The 17,860-nt window shown below is 29.8% G+C and overlaps 1 protein-coding gene across 5 annotated transcripts in view; it reads left to right on the forward strand.

Moving 5' to 3' along the window:
* Positions 1 to 17,860, forward strand: part of LOC134714701 (trichohyalin-like) — a 91,878-nt gene that overhangs the window by 70,997 nt on the left and 3,021 nt on the right. For all 5 annotated transcript variants that reach the window (XM_063576196.1, XM_063576197.1, XM_063576201.1 and 2 more), the window contains 5 exons: positions 2,046 to 2,188; positions 3,990 to 4,040; positions 4,593 to 4,619; positions 6,247 to 6,275; positions 9,397 to 9,605. In XM_063576196.1, coding sequence (XP_063432266.1) covers positions 2,046 to 2,188; positions 3,990 to 4,040; positions 4,593 to 4,619; positions 6,247 to 6,275; positions 9,397 to 9,605 — 459 coding nt within the window. The remainder of the gene's footprint in view (positions 1 to 2,045; positions 2,189 to 3,989; positions 4,041 to 4,592; positions 4,620 to 6,246; positions 6,276 to 9,396; positions 9,606 to 17,860) is intronic.

Below are 17,860 nucleotides of genomic sequence, written 5' to 3' on the forward strand. Positions count from 1 at the left end.
GTTTGCTTAAGATTTATCTTGACCAATCAGAAATAATTTGCTTAATCATTATTAAAGATTTTTTTCCCTGATCATAAAATTTAACTTAAGAAGGTTGGGCAAAGGTTTCTCTTTACTTATCAGAAATGTTTTATATAAGTAAGCCTAAAATTTTCTTGCCTGTTCAGAAAATGTTTACCTAAGGAGGTTTGTTCAGATATGTTTTCATGATCAGAAAAGTTTAGACCATTCTGCCACCAAAGCCTCTATAAGTGAAAATAAAATATGGTTATACATAATGTGCTTGTCTTCACAATAAAGCTAAGAATGATTTTTTCATTTCGTATCATTTTCTGTTTCATAATGCACATGATCATTGCACTAAAACTGTATATCACTTTGATGCATTGCATATATTGATACTCATATTACATTCCAAGGGATACTTAACAAGATAATCAGGAAATTCTCATGTTTTCATGGTTATAAGATGTGCTTATATCAACTGACAATTTATAAAGACAAACCAAGATTTTTTGAGAAAAAAATTTCAGTATGGAAACAGAGAATTTCCTTCATTTTTTTTCTCCAGCTAATTCATACATTCTTATTATAATAAATTCATACTTGTGGAATAATAATGTGGATTGAGGTTTATAATAACTCATATGTAATTCCTTTATTGCTTGCTGTGGAATATTTTTATCCATATCCTTTGAAATTTATGCATTTTTTTCAACTTTCATCTATAATTTACATATCTTATGCATGCGGTTTGGTTAAATATTTTATGTAACCATAATATTTAATTTATTTTGATTGTTAAAAAAAGAATTGACTTTTTAATAACCCACAAAATACAAATTTGATAAATTTACATTAGCTTAGGGTAATTCAGTTTAAACAATTTGTGTTGCATTTTTTGAATGCTTTACTAACAATTTATTTTGACATATTAATTGTTAGATGGATAACTAAAAGTGTTTACCTCTTTTATATCTGTCCATCCTTCATATAGTGCTAATCCAAGTCCATCCTTCCAGTCTTTCTGAAATCAAACAGTTGGGCAGAGCTTTTTCAGTTATTGTAGCAGATCAGTATGAGATATTTGATACATTAGGGTATAATGATGGCTTTCAGATATAATTTGCATTTTTTCATGTTTAGTTTTGGAAAATGGGATTTATTAGAAAGATTTGAGTAAGTAATATATGTATATGTCTTTTCCATAGTCTTAATAGGCATTTGTCAATTTATGTTAAAATGTTATATAAGAATGATCAGAAAAGTTGCCATACTAAGCTAATATAATTTTGGGTGAGAAATGGTATGTATTTTACTTGAGCATGCTTCATAACTTGTTATGAGATGATTTAATTAGAAAGACAGTCAATAGAAAGAAATTTACATGATTATCAATGTTTATCTTATTTACCAATGGGAGGAACATTTTCCTTATTGCCCAACAGTTCTGTATTTTGTTTACAGAGTATGCCAAATATTTTTACAAGATAATTTTTTTTATGTTTAAGTTTTTTAGTATATAGTCTAAAATCAGTGCATTAGTAGCCAGACAAGAATGTTTGAAAAAACTTCCAAAAGCTTATTTACAGGTTAATCATTTTTCTGAAAGAAGCATATCAGATATGCCCTATTTGTTGAACAAAACGTAATTTCATTATCTTGTTCCCATTTAATTTTCACCTGCTCTTTGTAAGAAAACTCAAAACAAAGGTTTCAAAGTGTTGAAAAAATCAACTATTGACAACAGAATGTTAAAGATCTTGCTCAACTGGGTTGTGTTCAAAATCATATGGGCTATGTAGATTAAGGTCTACTGTCTACTGAACGAATAGCTAGCCTAGCTGCTATCAATATCTATGTAGCAGCTAGGCTAGCTACACTTTCAATTGTTATAAATCTACCTAGCCCTATGTAGCCGCTACGATATTGAACGCAACCCTGGTCAACAGTATGACTCTGTTTTCATATTCAATGATATAACAAACATGTAACTTCAGTTGAAAATTGAATATTAATTTCAGAATGATCTGATTTATTTTTAGGAATCTTTAGATGATGTGGGTTCAGAACTAACGGAGGTCAAAGGTGAACTTCATAAGTTGATTGGTGTGATACAAGATAAAGACAGAAATATTGAAACCTTGGAATCAGAACTGAAGTTATCTAAAGAAAATCTGAACAGAAAGTAAGTTGTTTGTCATTTGATTGTTTCCCTGGAATCAGAACTGAAGATATCTAAAGATAATCTGAACAGAAAGTAAGTTGTTTGTCATTTGTTTGTTTCCTTGGAATCAGAACTGAAGATATCTAAAGATAATCTGAACAGAAAGTAAGTTGTTTGTCATTTGATTGTTTCCCTGGAATCAGAACTGAAGTTATCTAAAGATAATCTGAACAGAAAGTAAGTTGTTTGTCATTTGTTTGTTTCCTTGGAATCAGAACTGAAGATATCTAAAGAAAATCTGAACAGAAAGTAAGTTGTTTGTCATTTGATTGTTTCCCTGGAATCAGAACTGAAGTTATCTAAAGATAATCTGAACAGAAAGTAAGTTGTTTGTCATTTGATTGTTTCCTTGGAATCAGAACTGAAGATATCTAAAGATAATCTGAACAGAAAGTAAGTTGTTTGTCATTTGATTGTTTCCCTGGAATCAGAACTGAAGATATCTAAAGATAATCTGAACAGAAAGTAAGTTGTTTGTCATTTGATTGTTTCCCTGGAATCAGAACTGAAGATATCTAAAGATAATCTGAACAGAAAGTAAGTTGTTTGTCATTTGATTGTTTCCCTGGAATCAGAACTGAAGATATCTAAAGAAAATCTTAACAGAAAGTAAGTTGTTTGTCATTTGATTGTTTCCCTGGAATCAGAACTGAAGATATCTAAAGATAATCTGAACAGAAAGTAAGTTGTTTGTCATTTGATTGTTTCCCTGGAATCAGAACTGAAGATATCTAAAGAAAATCTGAACAGAAAGTAAGTTGTTTGTCATTTGATTGTTTCCTTGGAATCAGAACTGAAGTTATCTAAAGATAATCTGAACAGAAAGTAAGTTGTTTGTCATTTGATTGTTTCCCTGGAATCAGAACTGAAGATATCTAAAGATAATCTGAACAGAAAGTAAGTTGTTTGTCATTTGATTGTTTCCCTGGAATCAGAACTGAAGTTATCTAAAGATAATCTGAACAGAAAGTAAGTTGTTTGTCATTTGATTGTTTCCCTGGAATCAGAACTGAAGATATCTAAAGAAAATCTGAACAGAAAGTAAGTTGTTGGTCATTTGATTGTTTCCTTGGAATATGAACTGAAGTTATCTAAAGATAATCTGAACAGAAAGTAAGTTGTTGGTCATTTGATTGTTTCCTTGGAATCAGAACTGAAGTTATCTAAAGATAATCTGAACAGAAAGTAAGTTGTTGGTCATTTGATTGTTTCCTTGGAATCAGAACTGAAGATATCTAAAGAAAATCTGAACAGAAAGTAAGTTGTTTGTCATTTGATTGTTTCCTTGGAATCAGAACTGAAGATATCTAAAGAAAATCTGAACAGAAAGTAAGTTGTTTGTCATTTGATTGTTTCCCTGGAAATAGATCATAGTCATTCTTGAAGCAGTTTACACAATCTGAGGACAGACAGAGAGAAAACCAGTAACAGTTATCTCAGTTGTGAGCACTGGCTATTGACAAATACCCTTTTAAAGACATATTAATAATTACCATATGTGTATTGTACATGATCAAAACCTACCGTAATACACAGCTGTGCAAGGCTCAAGCTTTAAGAATTTTCAATCCCTTATTGCTGTCAGATATATTCTTTGATTCTAGTAGGTAAGTTTAAAAAAAAATGTTTTCCTCTGAAATTCTTTTGAGCAATTAAGGGAATAATTTGACATATGAGTGATTTGGGTTCCTTGCAGTGAAATGGTAGTTTGAATTTCTTTAAAGCTGTTATATTAATAATAAGGATATATTATTTTTTACAGAGAAAGAGAAATGAGGGGGATGGGTAGTGACTCTGATGACAGATCTCTAGGGTAAGACGATAAGAAAGTCAACAATTTCTACTGCATTCATTTCCCGTACAAATTGAAAAGATACTGAATTATGTTCATTGCATGTTATCTATTTACTCTATTCTGTGTTTTAACAAATAATCATTAAGCATCTCTTAAAAGAAAATAACCTTATTATGATCTAAGTCTGCAAATTGTAGTCAAATACAGACATGATACAGATTCTTACATATGAAATACTTGCCACTGGACATTAAGCAAATAACAATCAATCAATCTGATTTCATGGTTTGTTAGATGTATATAAATGTCATTTATAGAAATGAATTTACTCAGATCTTTATTTAAATAATTGTCTATAAAATACTAATTAAATAATTGTAATAAGATTATGGAAAAGGTAATATCTATGTCTGTGTGGCGCCAGCCTTCCCTTTGTTTTATTATTATCTTTCTACAGCTTCATTTTATTTTTATTGCCCTGTCTTTTTAAGTTTTAACAGAAAATTTCCAGTATTAGTAATAAGCATTTGTCCAAAGTTTGTTTTATTTTGTACTAATGTTTTATTTTAGGCGAGGAGGACGCTCTAGAATTCCCAGGTCTATTTAGTTTCACTTTTACACAATTTATATATATTACCAACACTAAGATAGTTCTGGAGTGTTTTTTTATCATTTGCAGTTTCTTGTTTTTTTCTATCATTCATATTTTTATTAAGCTATATCTATCATTTAATTTAAAATAATTTTTCTATTGGATATTTTTTCAACATTCATTTTATCTGTTATTCTCTCTTCTGCTTAGTTTTGACTAAAAAGACTATTACTTTGATTAATAGATCTAAAAAGTTTTGTCTGACAAAGAATATAAAGGAAAGGCTAGTTTTGCTTTCATTATGTAAACAATTTGATAAGCAATATAAAAAAACCAAGATATGGTATGATTGCCAGTGACACAACTCTCCACAAAAGACAAAATAACACAGAAATTGATGGCTATAGGTCACCGTAAGGCCTTCAACAATGAGCAAAGCCCAAGCATCTTTTAGCATCAGCAAAGTCATCATGTATGATGTTTTTGCTACAGATGAAAGAAATTTTATGGAAAAAATAAGTGAAAATACAGATTTTTTTTTATCATCAACCATCATCTACAAATATTATATATTTAATTGTAACACTCAATTCCTGGTCATGCTGGATTGCATATCATGAACATGTAAAAGATTGAAAAACTGGCTACAAAAACATTCATATTTAACTAAATACTTGATAAAAGCTTCATTTAATTGATACTGTGTTCCCGTCATTTTTCCTCATTGATTTGTGGAGTGAAAAGAGCACAGTTTGTTTCCTTCCTCACTTACAATCAGTTTACATAACAGTATTACCAGTATTCAGTGATCCCAACATCATCAAGCAACCCAATGTTTGTTTTGTTATGTTTGTCATGTGTCCTTCGTGTTCATTGTCAACCACCATCCATATGTTCATTATGTGTGCACATGGGATGTCATGTGTTTTTTCATCTATAATCTATACGTATACACAGTGGTTGCATAGTTTTGTTTGAATTTTATTGAGAATTAATCAATAGAACATGTAAATATTGTGTCCTGTTTTGGACAATGATAGAATATTCAGTTTGAAATACGGAGTAGATGTTTAATAATTGGTTTTATGTTTTGCTATCTTTCTTTATTAGGATTTTTTTTCTTTTTTTCTTGTGGCATTAACATCTGATTTAATATAGAAGCCATTAGCACAAGTAGAGTTTGTAGTAGTAGTTTAAACTTGAAGACTTTAATATAGTTTTTTTTTTTTTGGGGGGGGGGGGGGGGGGGTAAAATTGAGAATGACAAAGAGACAACAACCAGACCAAGCAATAGAAAACAGCCGAATAATGCATCTTTGATCAATTTCTAAGATTTTAAAGTGAAAAATTCAATTTTGAAATGATATCACTTTTATTTTAAATGAATTCAGTTATACAAACAAGACACCAAAAACATAAAATTGTTGTCCATAATTGTTGAAGAATGTTGTCAAAGTAATTACGGCAATAACTAGAATTAGAGATGAGTCTAATGAATTGAGAGTCAAATCTGAAGTGATTAGCTAGTGATACAATATAGCATGTATGTGTGATAAATAGATATTACTTGTAACTTGAATTTACTTGATATATTTTTAAAATTTTAATCCTTATTTTAATTCTTTTTTGTAGACGTTCAGAAGATGGTAAGACAGAAAAAGGTAGTGTGTTTAACCATGCTAGATCTATCAAGTTTGTTTCTCCAGCAAAAACAATGGACAAACTATTGTATGGCCAAAAGAACTGACAAAATACATTAGAAATCTGAGACAAAGATAAGAGATAACATTTACCATAGCTATCCCTTTGTTAGAATGACAAAAAAGAAAGTAACATGAGAAAGTTATCATATCTATACCATATGATGAATAAATATCCTGTCTGTTGAAAAAAAAACAAGAATAACTAAGCATAGATATAATATCCATCTATGGGTTTTATATCTATGAGCTAAACTACGTTATAAGAATCTCAGGAATGGGACAAGGTTAAAAACTTGATTCATTTAATCTATTCTGTCCTTGAAGAATGTTATAAAACACTTCTATTTAAAAAAAAAAATGTTTTAATGTACTCAGTTTGTTAGAAGCTGTCTTCTCCTGGAAGAAAAAGAAAGCAAAAAGAACTTCATATAGGATACAGTTAATTAGAATTTAAATAAGAATACATTTCAAAAACTTCAGATTTTTAACAGTTGGAGAAACAAACATGAAATATTTTAATGGCTTTAAGTATAACTCTTTTAATAAAACTTTGTTATCTATCAATGAATTGTTGGTATAATGAAGCCATAGTGTTGTCAAGTTAAAACTACGATTATTTATTTTATATTTTTTTTCCACCATAATTAGAAAAAAACTAATTTTGACAAAAAGGAAATGATTTGCTTTCCTATTTAATACTGTAATAAGCATGCTAGAATGGTTTGTTTGCTAGTAATTATAAGCAGTATATGTGTGAATGTGAAGGCTGCTAATATTTGTCAGAGTGATATATACAATCTCAGTGTACTTTTGTGGGTGTTATTGATAGCTCTTTTTGTGGTAAAATTTCAATACTAAAGCAAGCGCTAGTGAGTTTTAGGAACTTGTTATAGTTAAACTGATATGAAAAAGAATAAAAGCTTGTCTATAAACTAATAAAAATATTAAGGTAGGATTACTAAAAGACAATTTGCAGCATGCAGTGTATATAAGTATTTATAATGTTTGGTATTTATTTTCTATTTAGTTGATGGTTTGAATCACTTTTTGTATATATGAATATGAAATGAAATAAGAAGGTTTTTTTTTTTAATTCAAACAATAATATAATAAGTATTTATACAAACTAAATCTTTGTATAAAATCTACAGGTACTATTATGAGACCAGATAAGGTAACAGTCTTCACAATCTTATTGGTCAGGATTAGAGGAAAAAAATCTTTACTTTTTATTCCAAATGGTGTTTTCATTTTCTTTAACAATGAATAGTAAAAGGTTAATCTCAGACTGACAGCTTCAACTCTTCAACTGCAGTGCTGTTATTCCTTAATTTTTGTCGAGCCTTCGACTTTAGTCGAAAAAGCGAGACTAAGCGATCCTACATTCCGTCGGCGGCGTCAACAAATATTCACTCTGTGGTTAAAGTTTTTGAAATTTTAATAACTTTCTTAAACTATACTGGATTTCTACCAAACTTTGACAGAAGCTTGTTTATGATCATAGGATAGTATCCAGAAGTAAATTTTGTAAAAATAAAATTCCATTTTTTCCATATTTTACTATAAATGGACTTAGTTTTTTCTGCGGGGAAACAAAATTCACTCTGTGGTTAAAGTTTTTAGAATATTAATAACTTTCTCCAACTATCCTGGGTTTGTACCAAACTTGGACAAAAGCTTGTTTATGATCATAAGATCATAAGTATCCAGAAGTAAATTTTGTAAAAATAAAATTCCATTTTTTCCTTATTTTACTATAAATGAACTTAGTTTTTTTCTGCGGGGAAACATTACATTCACTCTGGTTAAAGTTTTTAGAATTTTAATAACTTTCTTAAACTATCCTGGGTTTGTACCAAACTTGGACAGAAGCTTGTTTATGATCATAAGATAGTATCCAGAAGTAAATTTTGTAAATAAATAACTCCATTTTTTCCATATTTTACTTTTAAATGGACTTAGTTTTTCTGCGGGGAACCATTACATTCACTCTGTGGTCAAAGTTTTTAAAATTTTAATAACTTTCTTAAACTATCCTGGGTTTGTACCAAACTTGGACAGAAGCTTATTTATGATCATAAGATTGTATCCAGAAGTAAAGTTTGTAAAAAGATTATTCCGTTTTTTCTGTAATTTTCTTTTAAATGGACTTAGATTTTCTTATATAATCATAAAATAGTAGCAAGAGGAATATTTTTATTGATTTTTTCCTCATTATTGTTGAGCCTGCGATTTACAGCAAAAATAGGCGAGACACTGGGTTCCGCGGAACCGTTACAAATTTTTTAATACATTAAAAGGAAAATATCAAAGAACTATGGAACAGCAATTTATAACAGGCAGCTTAAAATAAAACATTGATTTCCACAAAATAATGACATGGAAACTATTAGTGGTCTCTTGACTTTTAAAAAAAAGAGAAGATATTAAGTTTAAGTCTCCTTATATGGACATTGTTTTAGGGAAAAGAAAGTGAAATTGTAAAACGGCTAAAACCAGCAGATTCATTCATGAAACTGCATAAGGAACTTTATGGTATAGATAGTACTGGTTCTTATGGGACCAAATATTTTTCGAAGTATAGTAAGTACAACAGAATTATAGCATTGGTCTGGTACTTCTGCTGTAAAGATTGGTGACTTCTGAAATAAGGCTTTGGGTAGTTATGTTTCCTTTGGTAGTAGAAAAACGTTTTTATTTAGTCTTGATCAGATTTTTACACTTTTCTTTAGAAATACAAGGCTGAAGGCAAGGTTTAGGATTTTATTTTAAAATGTACAAGACTTTATAGGTCAAATTATAATGAAGAAATTTCAACATTGAATATTGATTTACGGTGTAACTTACATCCAAATGTAAGCAGATAAAAACAATTTTGTAATTAACTATGTATGTATAAAATTAATCATCACCTAATGAACAAATATCCTATTCTTTGGGTTTTTTTTAGCGATACTTTAAAATGCAGAATAATTATGTAAACAAAATGTAAGAATTAGAATTGATGTTGAAATCTAAATAGGAGGGAAATTTGTCAGTCTAAATCCAATTTCAACTGAAAATTATTATATTTTCGTAGATGTTCATCGATCCAAGAGTTTAACAGATAAAGGGTCAAACAGTGGTGATCGTCTGCAGTCACTGATATCTAAATATAGAAGTTATGGAGAAACAGGAAATACATTTCCTGAACGCAAAATAAAGCCGCTATCTTTATCGGGCAGCAGCAGTAAGATGGGACTTGTTACAAAAGGACGCAGCTTTGGCCCAGCTGCTCCAAAGGACCAGGTGAGTGATAGTGAAGAGATAGATACAGTAGATGGTGTACAACATGAAGTTATCTCCCCTGAAAGTGAGGGCCCCTTAGCACAAAGTAGTCCAGCACCATCTTATCATTCATGGGACGAGAGAAGCTATCAGGCGGAGGGCGGAGTGGCTGTTTCATTGGATTATGATGAATTAGAAGACTTAGATACTCAAGAACAAAAAGATATCAGTGCTTTAATACAAAAGTAAGTATTTTATGTCATTTTATTTTATTACTTCATTATTTTATGAGTGAATTGCATGGTTTTATAACTTTATGCATCATTTATTTATATATTAATATTTATTTCTTTGGATATTTTTGAAGTACTCTGTATTTTCCATATTTCTCTAATAGGATTTATTTCAAATGATGCTTAACGTTTGCTTCTTCTTGGTATTTGTTCAATCATACACACACCCTTTGGGATGGATGCATGCGTTAGGGCACTTTATCTTTTCAATTTAAAGTGAATAAAAAGGGCACAAACTAGCCACAAAGGCAAGGTAGATTTATTCATTTAGTTATTATTTCACTTTTAGTTTTCAGGTATTAATGCAGACATTTGTTTTATTTCAAAAGATTTAAACATTAAATGAACAGACGAATGCAAAATGTGAAATATTTTGGTAAAATGAAATTGAATTATACTTCTGGTATTTTAAAGCATTATGGATGTTAGAGCAAGTTAGTCAGGGGTTCAAAAATGTATAGTTTTGGATCTATTTAAGATTTTTTAGGATGTTTCTTAATTTTAAAATTTTCAAGTCTGATGGATCTATCAAAATATTCAGTTTGAATAGTAATATATATTACAGTATAAAGATGTATTTTGTATCAGAAATTTGAAAAAAATTATTTTACTAAGTGTTAATGTAAATTTTAAAAAGAAAAGTTTGAACTTTTGTTAAGGAAACATTTTGAACCTCTGTTAGTTACACTATAGGCTCAGTCACATCCCTTTTCTATGATCACATGTCTTTATGTGGTAGATCCAGATTTTAAGATGTTTATAGACTATAATTTAGAAATTCAACATGTGTGGTACATTGTCAGTTGGCAAATATTATTAAACTGATAGCTCAATGATATTCTCATGTTGCATAACCATTTCTACTACAGTCTATAAAATACTGTAAACCAATAGACCACTTTCGAGTTCATCCGTCACCGGCAAAAACTCATCAATTATGCACGCCTTTATGACGTCATTTACCAGATAGAGGGGGTCGCCTGTATCCCTGCACTATTTACGTTCATCAAGCGTCTTAGTGATCGTCTTTGTGCAGGATAAACTAGAAATAATGGTTGCTCTGTAGGTACTTACTGACAATTCCCTAATGACGGCAGTGTTGATTGTCAATTTTGAGAATTCAATTTGCCGAATAATTCGTACAATATAGAATTATATTTTTTTAACCACTCGCTCAACATTGGAAGGAAGTGACGATGCCCCTAAATGCACAAATGACGGTGATAAAGGTGCGTATAATTGAGGAGTTTTTTCCGGTGACGGATGAACTCGAAAGTGGTCTATTTAGTTTCATTCAACCTTAGTTTAGGTCTTCTAGCCGCCAACTTCCCAGCAAATTATTTGACAATCTTCTCATAGAAGAAAGTATATTTATATAAGACTAGATCCAAGTTTTAAATATTCATGACTATATAAATTCACTTTTCTTCTTGGGTTATAGTCACACTTGTAAATCACTTGTGAAAATTATTTGGTTTACAGTATTAAGGGGTTTAAGAATAATCAAATGGCAGTTTTAAAATTAGTCAGAGAATACTTTAACGTCAAACAGCCATTTTGTCAGACAAGCTGGGGCCGTGGGACAACAGCACCCAAGATGGTCTGGCCAAACAGCCTTTGGACGTTAGAGTAATCTCGGATTATTTTGAAATGAACTTTGCCACATGTAGAAAGATCTGGATCTGCCACTATTCACAAGTTATAGGTTTATCAGTTGCTTTGTAAAAGTACTTTTTCTTTGCTTGTATAGCTGCAGTATATAACAGTGTATAACGTTTGTGATTAGTGTTTGCTTTAACACAATGTTCGTTTCTTCAGTTGTTATAGATCACATTTACTCTTCCTTATGGGTCTGCGTAAGCGTAAAATTGAAGAAAAGCTCCAAAAGTGTAGGGTAAGACTTAGGCACTATCCATACAAACTTAGCTTTAAAACAAATATCAAAAGAATGCCCTAGTTTCTGCAAAATATACAATTTTATTCTATACAATTGAGTTGTACTGTTGGAATTTGCTTGTGGTGATAGCTTCCATGACTAATTTGTATAGCAATCATATTTTGGTATGCCAATCAGAGTTGAGATTTTGAGATATATAGATTTTTAAATAATTTTCAGTCCTTGAGAAAATCCATTATGTAGAATTTAAAGCCTTAAAATTGAAGGACTTCTTAATTTCATTTTATATATCTTTTATTTTATTATTGAAGTAAACATGTACCTATTATGTGTTCAGCGGAATCCTGGGGCATCCTTTTGAGTTTGTATCTATGTAGTTAAATGTGCCTACCTTCAAAACTATTGCATTGTTAAAATTACTTTTAAGATTTTTTTCTTTCATTACTGATTTGTTTTTCTTTCATGAAGAAAACAAAATAACCATAGAATAACTAGGTACAGTTAACTCAGGAACAGTGTTGTGTGACCTGAGCAGCTATTGTTGAAAGTTTGAAACTGAATTTCCCTCTGAAAATTTCTTAGTTTCTTTGGCGACGTTTCATGAATAATAGAAACTATATTCTGTCACTAAAAAGATGTATGAACATGTCTTTGCTGTTTATTTCCAATCTGTACATTTCATTTCTTTAACTGAAAAAAAGGTCACACAATTGGCTTTTACAATACTGATTCTATAAGATATATTGGCTTTTAGTAATATGCACATTTCACTAAATTTTTATTGTAAAATATAAGTATATGATTATTATCCCAGAAGTGTAAATCTATATATTTTTTTAAGTTATTAAATTGTAAAATTATTATATTATATATTATTATGTCCATTTTTGTGTATGTGTCATTGCATGCAGCATATCAATACCCTATGTACATTTAATTTTAAATACTTCCAATATGAAATGGAGTAAAAATAAGTAAGAACATTTGAATATGTATCTACCTTCCTTGCCGGCTTGTTTGTGTTTGTGTTTATGTTTGTGTCAACAACTAACAGTCACCTTTATTAACCACCTAAAAATGTTCTTAATATGCAGAAATTAAATTAAAAAGTTACTATCCCTCTTAGTAAAAGCAGAACAAATTTCATTAAGGATGGAGAAAGATGCTGCATTAAATTTCAGGCTTTCACAGTTCCACCTGCCATATTTTTTTATATTTCAATTAAAATACCAGGACAAATGGTAAATTCAGATTTGGTTTATTTAAGTTTTTTTAAAAGTTCCAAGCAGTTTACAATTAAAATTGGCTATTGAAAAAGATTTATTTAAAATCTATTGAACTACTAATAAGCATATTAAGAACATTTCTGCATGTGTGATCTATGGTTATGGTAAAATATATTCAGGATCAGGATTAGTATTTATTTATGGATTATTTAATGATTTAGAAACTGTATATGAATGATTGTATTATATAAGTAGTCAATTACTCAGAGAAGTATACACATCATTATATGATATCTGGAAGATGGAGAATGTTAGAGTGGTGATAATATTCAATAAAACATTCAGATTTCCTAACACATTCGAGTGGGTGTTAGGAGTTGGAAATGTGTCTTCCTATCGCTACACCTTTTCAACCTTGTTTATATATATATCTACATCTATAGCCTCATATGATGAAAAAGATGACAATGTTCCAAACCTGGTACAATTGTCTGTTAGAATCCAATGTTCCAATTTATTTTACAATTGTATGTTAGAGTATATGTACACAATTCAGATGATGGCATAACATGGAGTCGAGTGGTATCCAAAAACCCACCAAGTATATCTATTCAAAATCTGCAGAAGGGATCCGAAACAAGAGGAGCAAATTTGCATTTAATTGAATGCAATTTTGTTAGTATATAACCTGGATTAGATTCCCAGAAAGGATTATGGTCTGTGGTAATCCAATCCAGATTTTACTAACAAACTGCATTGTGGTCTCATGTAACTGCCCTTTAGATGTGGTTCCCTCAGTCGATTTTTGATCGAGATATCTAAGACTAATTTCTTTGAGAAATGACTTGTGACAGTACAATGTTATGTGTATAGATATTGATCTCTGTCATCAATATGTTTAAAAACACTTTTACGATGGTAAAACATTTAACCTTATTAGTTATTGGTGTAGTTGAAACAAACCAACAAAAAAAATGAACTATAAACAGAACATATATTTATAAACAGTATTAGTATTGCATTGATTTAAATAGTTATATACCAATCCAAGCCAAAGTTCATATCTGTTGTGTGTTGCATGAAATTATTTCGAAGACTGTTTTTCTTTCGTAACCAAGATGAATCATACTATAAAGTAGTACATTTAACAGTTAATATAGATTTCCTAAAATCTGGTGGTTAGTTTCTGTGATTTCCTTGTTTTGTTCTTAAAAACTGGTTCAGTAGCTATTCTGCTAGAAAGTATAATATAGTATTACTTTCTCATATAATTGTATTTTTATATTACTTGAATTTTATTGGTAGACGTTAAATTTGGTTTGTAGGATAAAATTAAGATATCTTTATGGGTAAATAAAAGTTTTGTCTAGTGTTGATATAATGATGTTATTCAATCTCAAGGTCACCCTGGACACATTTTCTAGCAACTGATCAATCTGGAATCATTTTTTTGAAAGGTTCCATTTGAGCCTATTAAGGGTAAATTGTTAATTTGGAACTGTTCCTTATTGCTAACCTTTGAACCTATTTTAAGTTGAATTCAACACCTACATTTAGCTTCAGAAGCAAAATAAGTACAATTGAGCAATATCAAAAATATGTGTCTTTAACAATTGTTTTTGAAATGCTTGAATGGTAATAAATTTCACTGTTATATATTTAAAAAAAAACAAAAAAAAAAACAAGTGAGGTGTTGAATGTACCCTTTCATAATGTTATTGTTCAGGTAAATATGCATTGTACAAACACCACAATAAATTTTACACAAATGCCATTAATGCACATTATATTGTATGCTGAGCATTGCTTTTCAATATCACACTAAGTTCTTTATTGTAAAAATATGATTATATGAGAAATTTAAGTGAGACACATTTTCTTTCAGTATTTTTTGGCTTGACTTGTGTTGTTTTTCTACATGTGCTTATTTATATCAAAAGCCACTAAAAGTTACTGAAGCATTATACATGTACCTTTGCTTAAAATATACATGCATGCATGCAAACTGAAAAAACATGTGTCTTAAACAGTATAGTAGTATATTTATATTCTGAATTAATTTGCTTTAGTTCTTCATAATACTTATGATTTTTTCTTCTTCTTTCACTTTCAGACAACGAGCCACTCGCCCAAAACCGCTTTTCTCTGTCCGCCCACCAAAAATAACAAGTAAGATTATTGCTGACCTTTTGAAGGCAAACCTGAGGTCAGATTCCAAGGCAAAAACTGAAACAACGGTGTAAACCAGTTTGTAAAACCAGTTTGTAAGTTAGAACAGTTTAAAGGCTGAATGGTGTGATGATCAATTTACCAGAGATATCCTTGTTTTGTCATTTATATTAAATTTCACTGTTTTCTCATTAAGCACATCTATTATCTCTAAAATTTTCAATTTCATTCATTTCATAAAGCATTAAAAATTTATCATTAATAATTTCATTCAGAACTCAAATTCATTGAAACAGAAAATGTGCAGGAAAATTTATAAGAAAGTCACCTTGGAGAATAGTTGAACTACCCACTGATAAAGCTTCACTGCAAAGCAGAAGAATAAATCGGTTACTGAAATTCAAGGGAAAGAACTCTGAAACAATGGACTGAAACAGTCACAAAAATGGTTGATAAATATTCATGTATAAAGAACTCTGATTGAAACAACTAAATAGAATAGTGTTAAACTGCCTATTGCACCTAATTTTAAAATACCTTATTGAGACCTGATAAATTTTATTACCGTAAAATATTCCTTTGTTGTTCTACATCATTATAATATTAGCAGGCCAAAATATCAGTTCGATATCATGAGAAAACTGTCTTCAACGGAAATCTAAAATGTGTGTCCATATGACAATATGTTCAGCTCCCACTATCACATTTCCATTGAACCATGAAATCAGGGTCAAAACCCTAATTTAGCAAATAATTAAGAAAGTCATATCATAATGAACAACACTACAAAGTTTATAAAGTTTGTTTGACTACAACTTCAGTGTAAACTTATTTATTTAGATCTTGTTCAAATTGTTTAACAAGATTCAGGATAGAATAACTGATAGACAAAATCAAAATATTTAATAGATTCAAACACTCGAAAATCTAGCCCTCTTAACTATCCCATGCAGGGTGTCCAATTAAGGGGGATCAGCCCGGATCACTGAGGAATATATTTGTGAAATCACAATTAAGTTCAATATTTTTAAAGCTAAAATAATAGTAATAAAATTCCATCAGATAGTTGACAAATCTCTTTACATTCTCCATGAAATAGACATATTTACACTTGTAAGCAAATTTGTCCGCCATTACGTAGAATCACACAGGTTCCCGTAAACTTGGACATAACAATTCAAAAAATTTGGTGTCACAATAAAAAAAATTATTATTGCTAGACGTCAAAAGGTTATTGGGAGGCGATCTAAGATCATTTGGAGACAAAATTCGGCTAAATTCCAAAAGTGTAAATAAGTTTATAGAAACCCCCACCAAATTACTGAAAACAGTCTTTTTAAGAGGAGGCTTTGAAAATTATCAGTATTAAAAATATAAAATTAATTTCTATCCTTTGTTTATAAATTATTTCTTATTTTATTTTATAGTCAGTCTTTTGCTTCGCTATTTGTTTTCCTTGTATTTTAATTCTTACAACTGCAAACATTTCTGTAGTATGCTTTGACCCTGTAGTTAAATTAGATATTTAAGTAGAGATTTTAGTATTGCCTTGACATTCTAATGTAAGTTTATATCCTTGATACATAATAATTATATTAAATATCTTACTATTCATATGCTTTAAATATTCCAAAGCTGCAATATTTATTCAAGAGAAAAGGTGGCACCTAGCTTGCCTTTATATTTAACACAGATTTGGTATTTCCATAAACATGAAATATATCATTACTGCTTGAAGCAAAATACCTTTTTTTTTCAATTTTAAAAATAAATGTATAATTTTTTATAATACAAGATTGCACTCTTTATAACGTGTATTAGCATTATTATTTAATAGCTTTTTATTCGCTGTAGTTTATCACCGCCCACTGTTTCTTGCATCAATAAAACTAATATGATATTGTGAGATATTTGTAAAAAAGCATTAAACTTAAAATTAAAATGTTATCGGTCACATTGCTAGGAATAATTTTCTAGGTTTCATGTTCATACATTTCTCATCATATCATGAATGTCTTACTATCTAATTTATTACATAGTTTTAGCATAGTTATTGCACTGTTACAAAACAAGGATATCTCATAAAGTAATCAACGCTTTGCCGAGGAGTAGATGACATAGGTTTGACAAAGTGCCAAGCTAACCGTAAACACTATTAACTGGACTACTTTGTGTGCTGTGGGTATAATATCTATGTTCTAAAACAATTAGGGTCTGTAGATAACTATGACTCAAATAATCATTGAAGAATATAGCATCATTAAATTGTCATTTCAGTTGCTTGCAGTTTTCAAAGTTTTGACAAGCTAAAATTTTCTTTTAATTTAATCTTAAAAAACACGTTGCTTGTTCCATTAAATATTATAAAAAAAAATCCTGTTATATATTTGAAATGACAAATTAGTGAATAATATTGAATGTGTTGGATAGAGTAAACAATTATTAATATGATTGGAGAAGCTATTCATTCCTTAGTCTAAGGAAATAATTGTGCATGTAGCATGAAACTTTTATGGTTTTGATTAACAAAATATTGTATTTGTTGCTCTCTCAGGTTGCTGTTAATTGTATAATACATTATCTGTAAGTAATGCAACAGGACAAAGTTCTGAAGTGACTAAATTTGTTTCTAAAAAAATATAAAAATGCTATGAGGTTGAAAACTTTTTGACTGCTGAGATAAGTCTGTAT

The sequence above is a fragment of the Mytilus trossulus genome, chromosome 4 (genome assembly GCF_036588685.1).
Source record: "Mytilus trossulus isolate FHL-02 chromosome 4, PNRI_Mtr1.1.1.hap1, whole genome shotgun sequence".
In the NCBI taxonomy this organism is placed as follows: Eukaryota; Metazoa; Mollusca; class Bivalvia; order Mytilida; family Mytilidae; genus Mytilus; species Mytilus trossulus.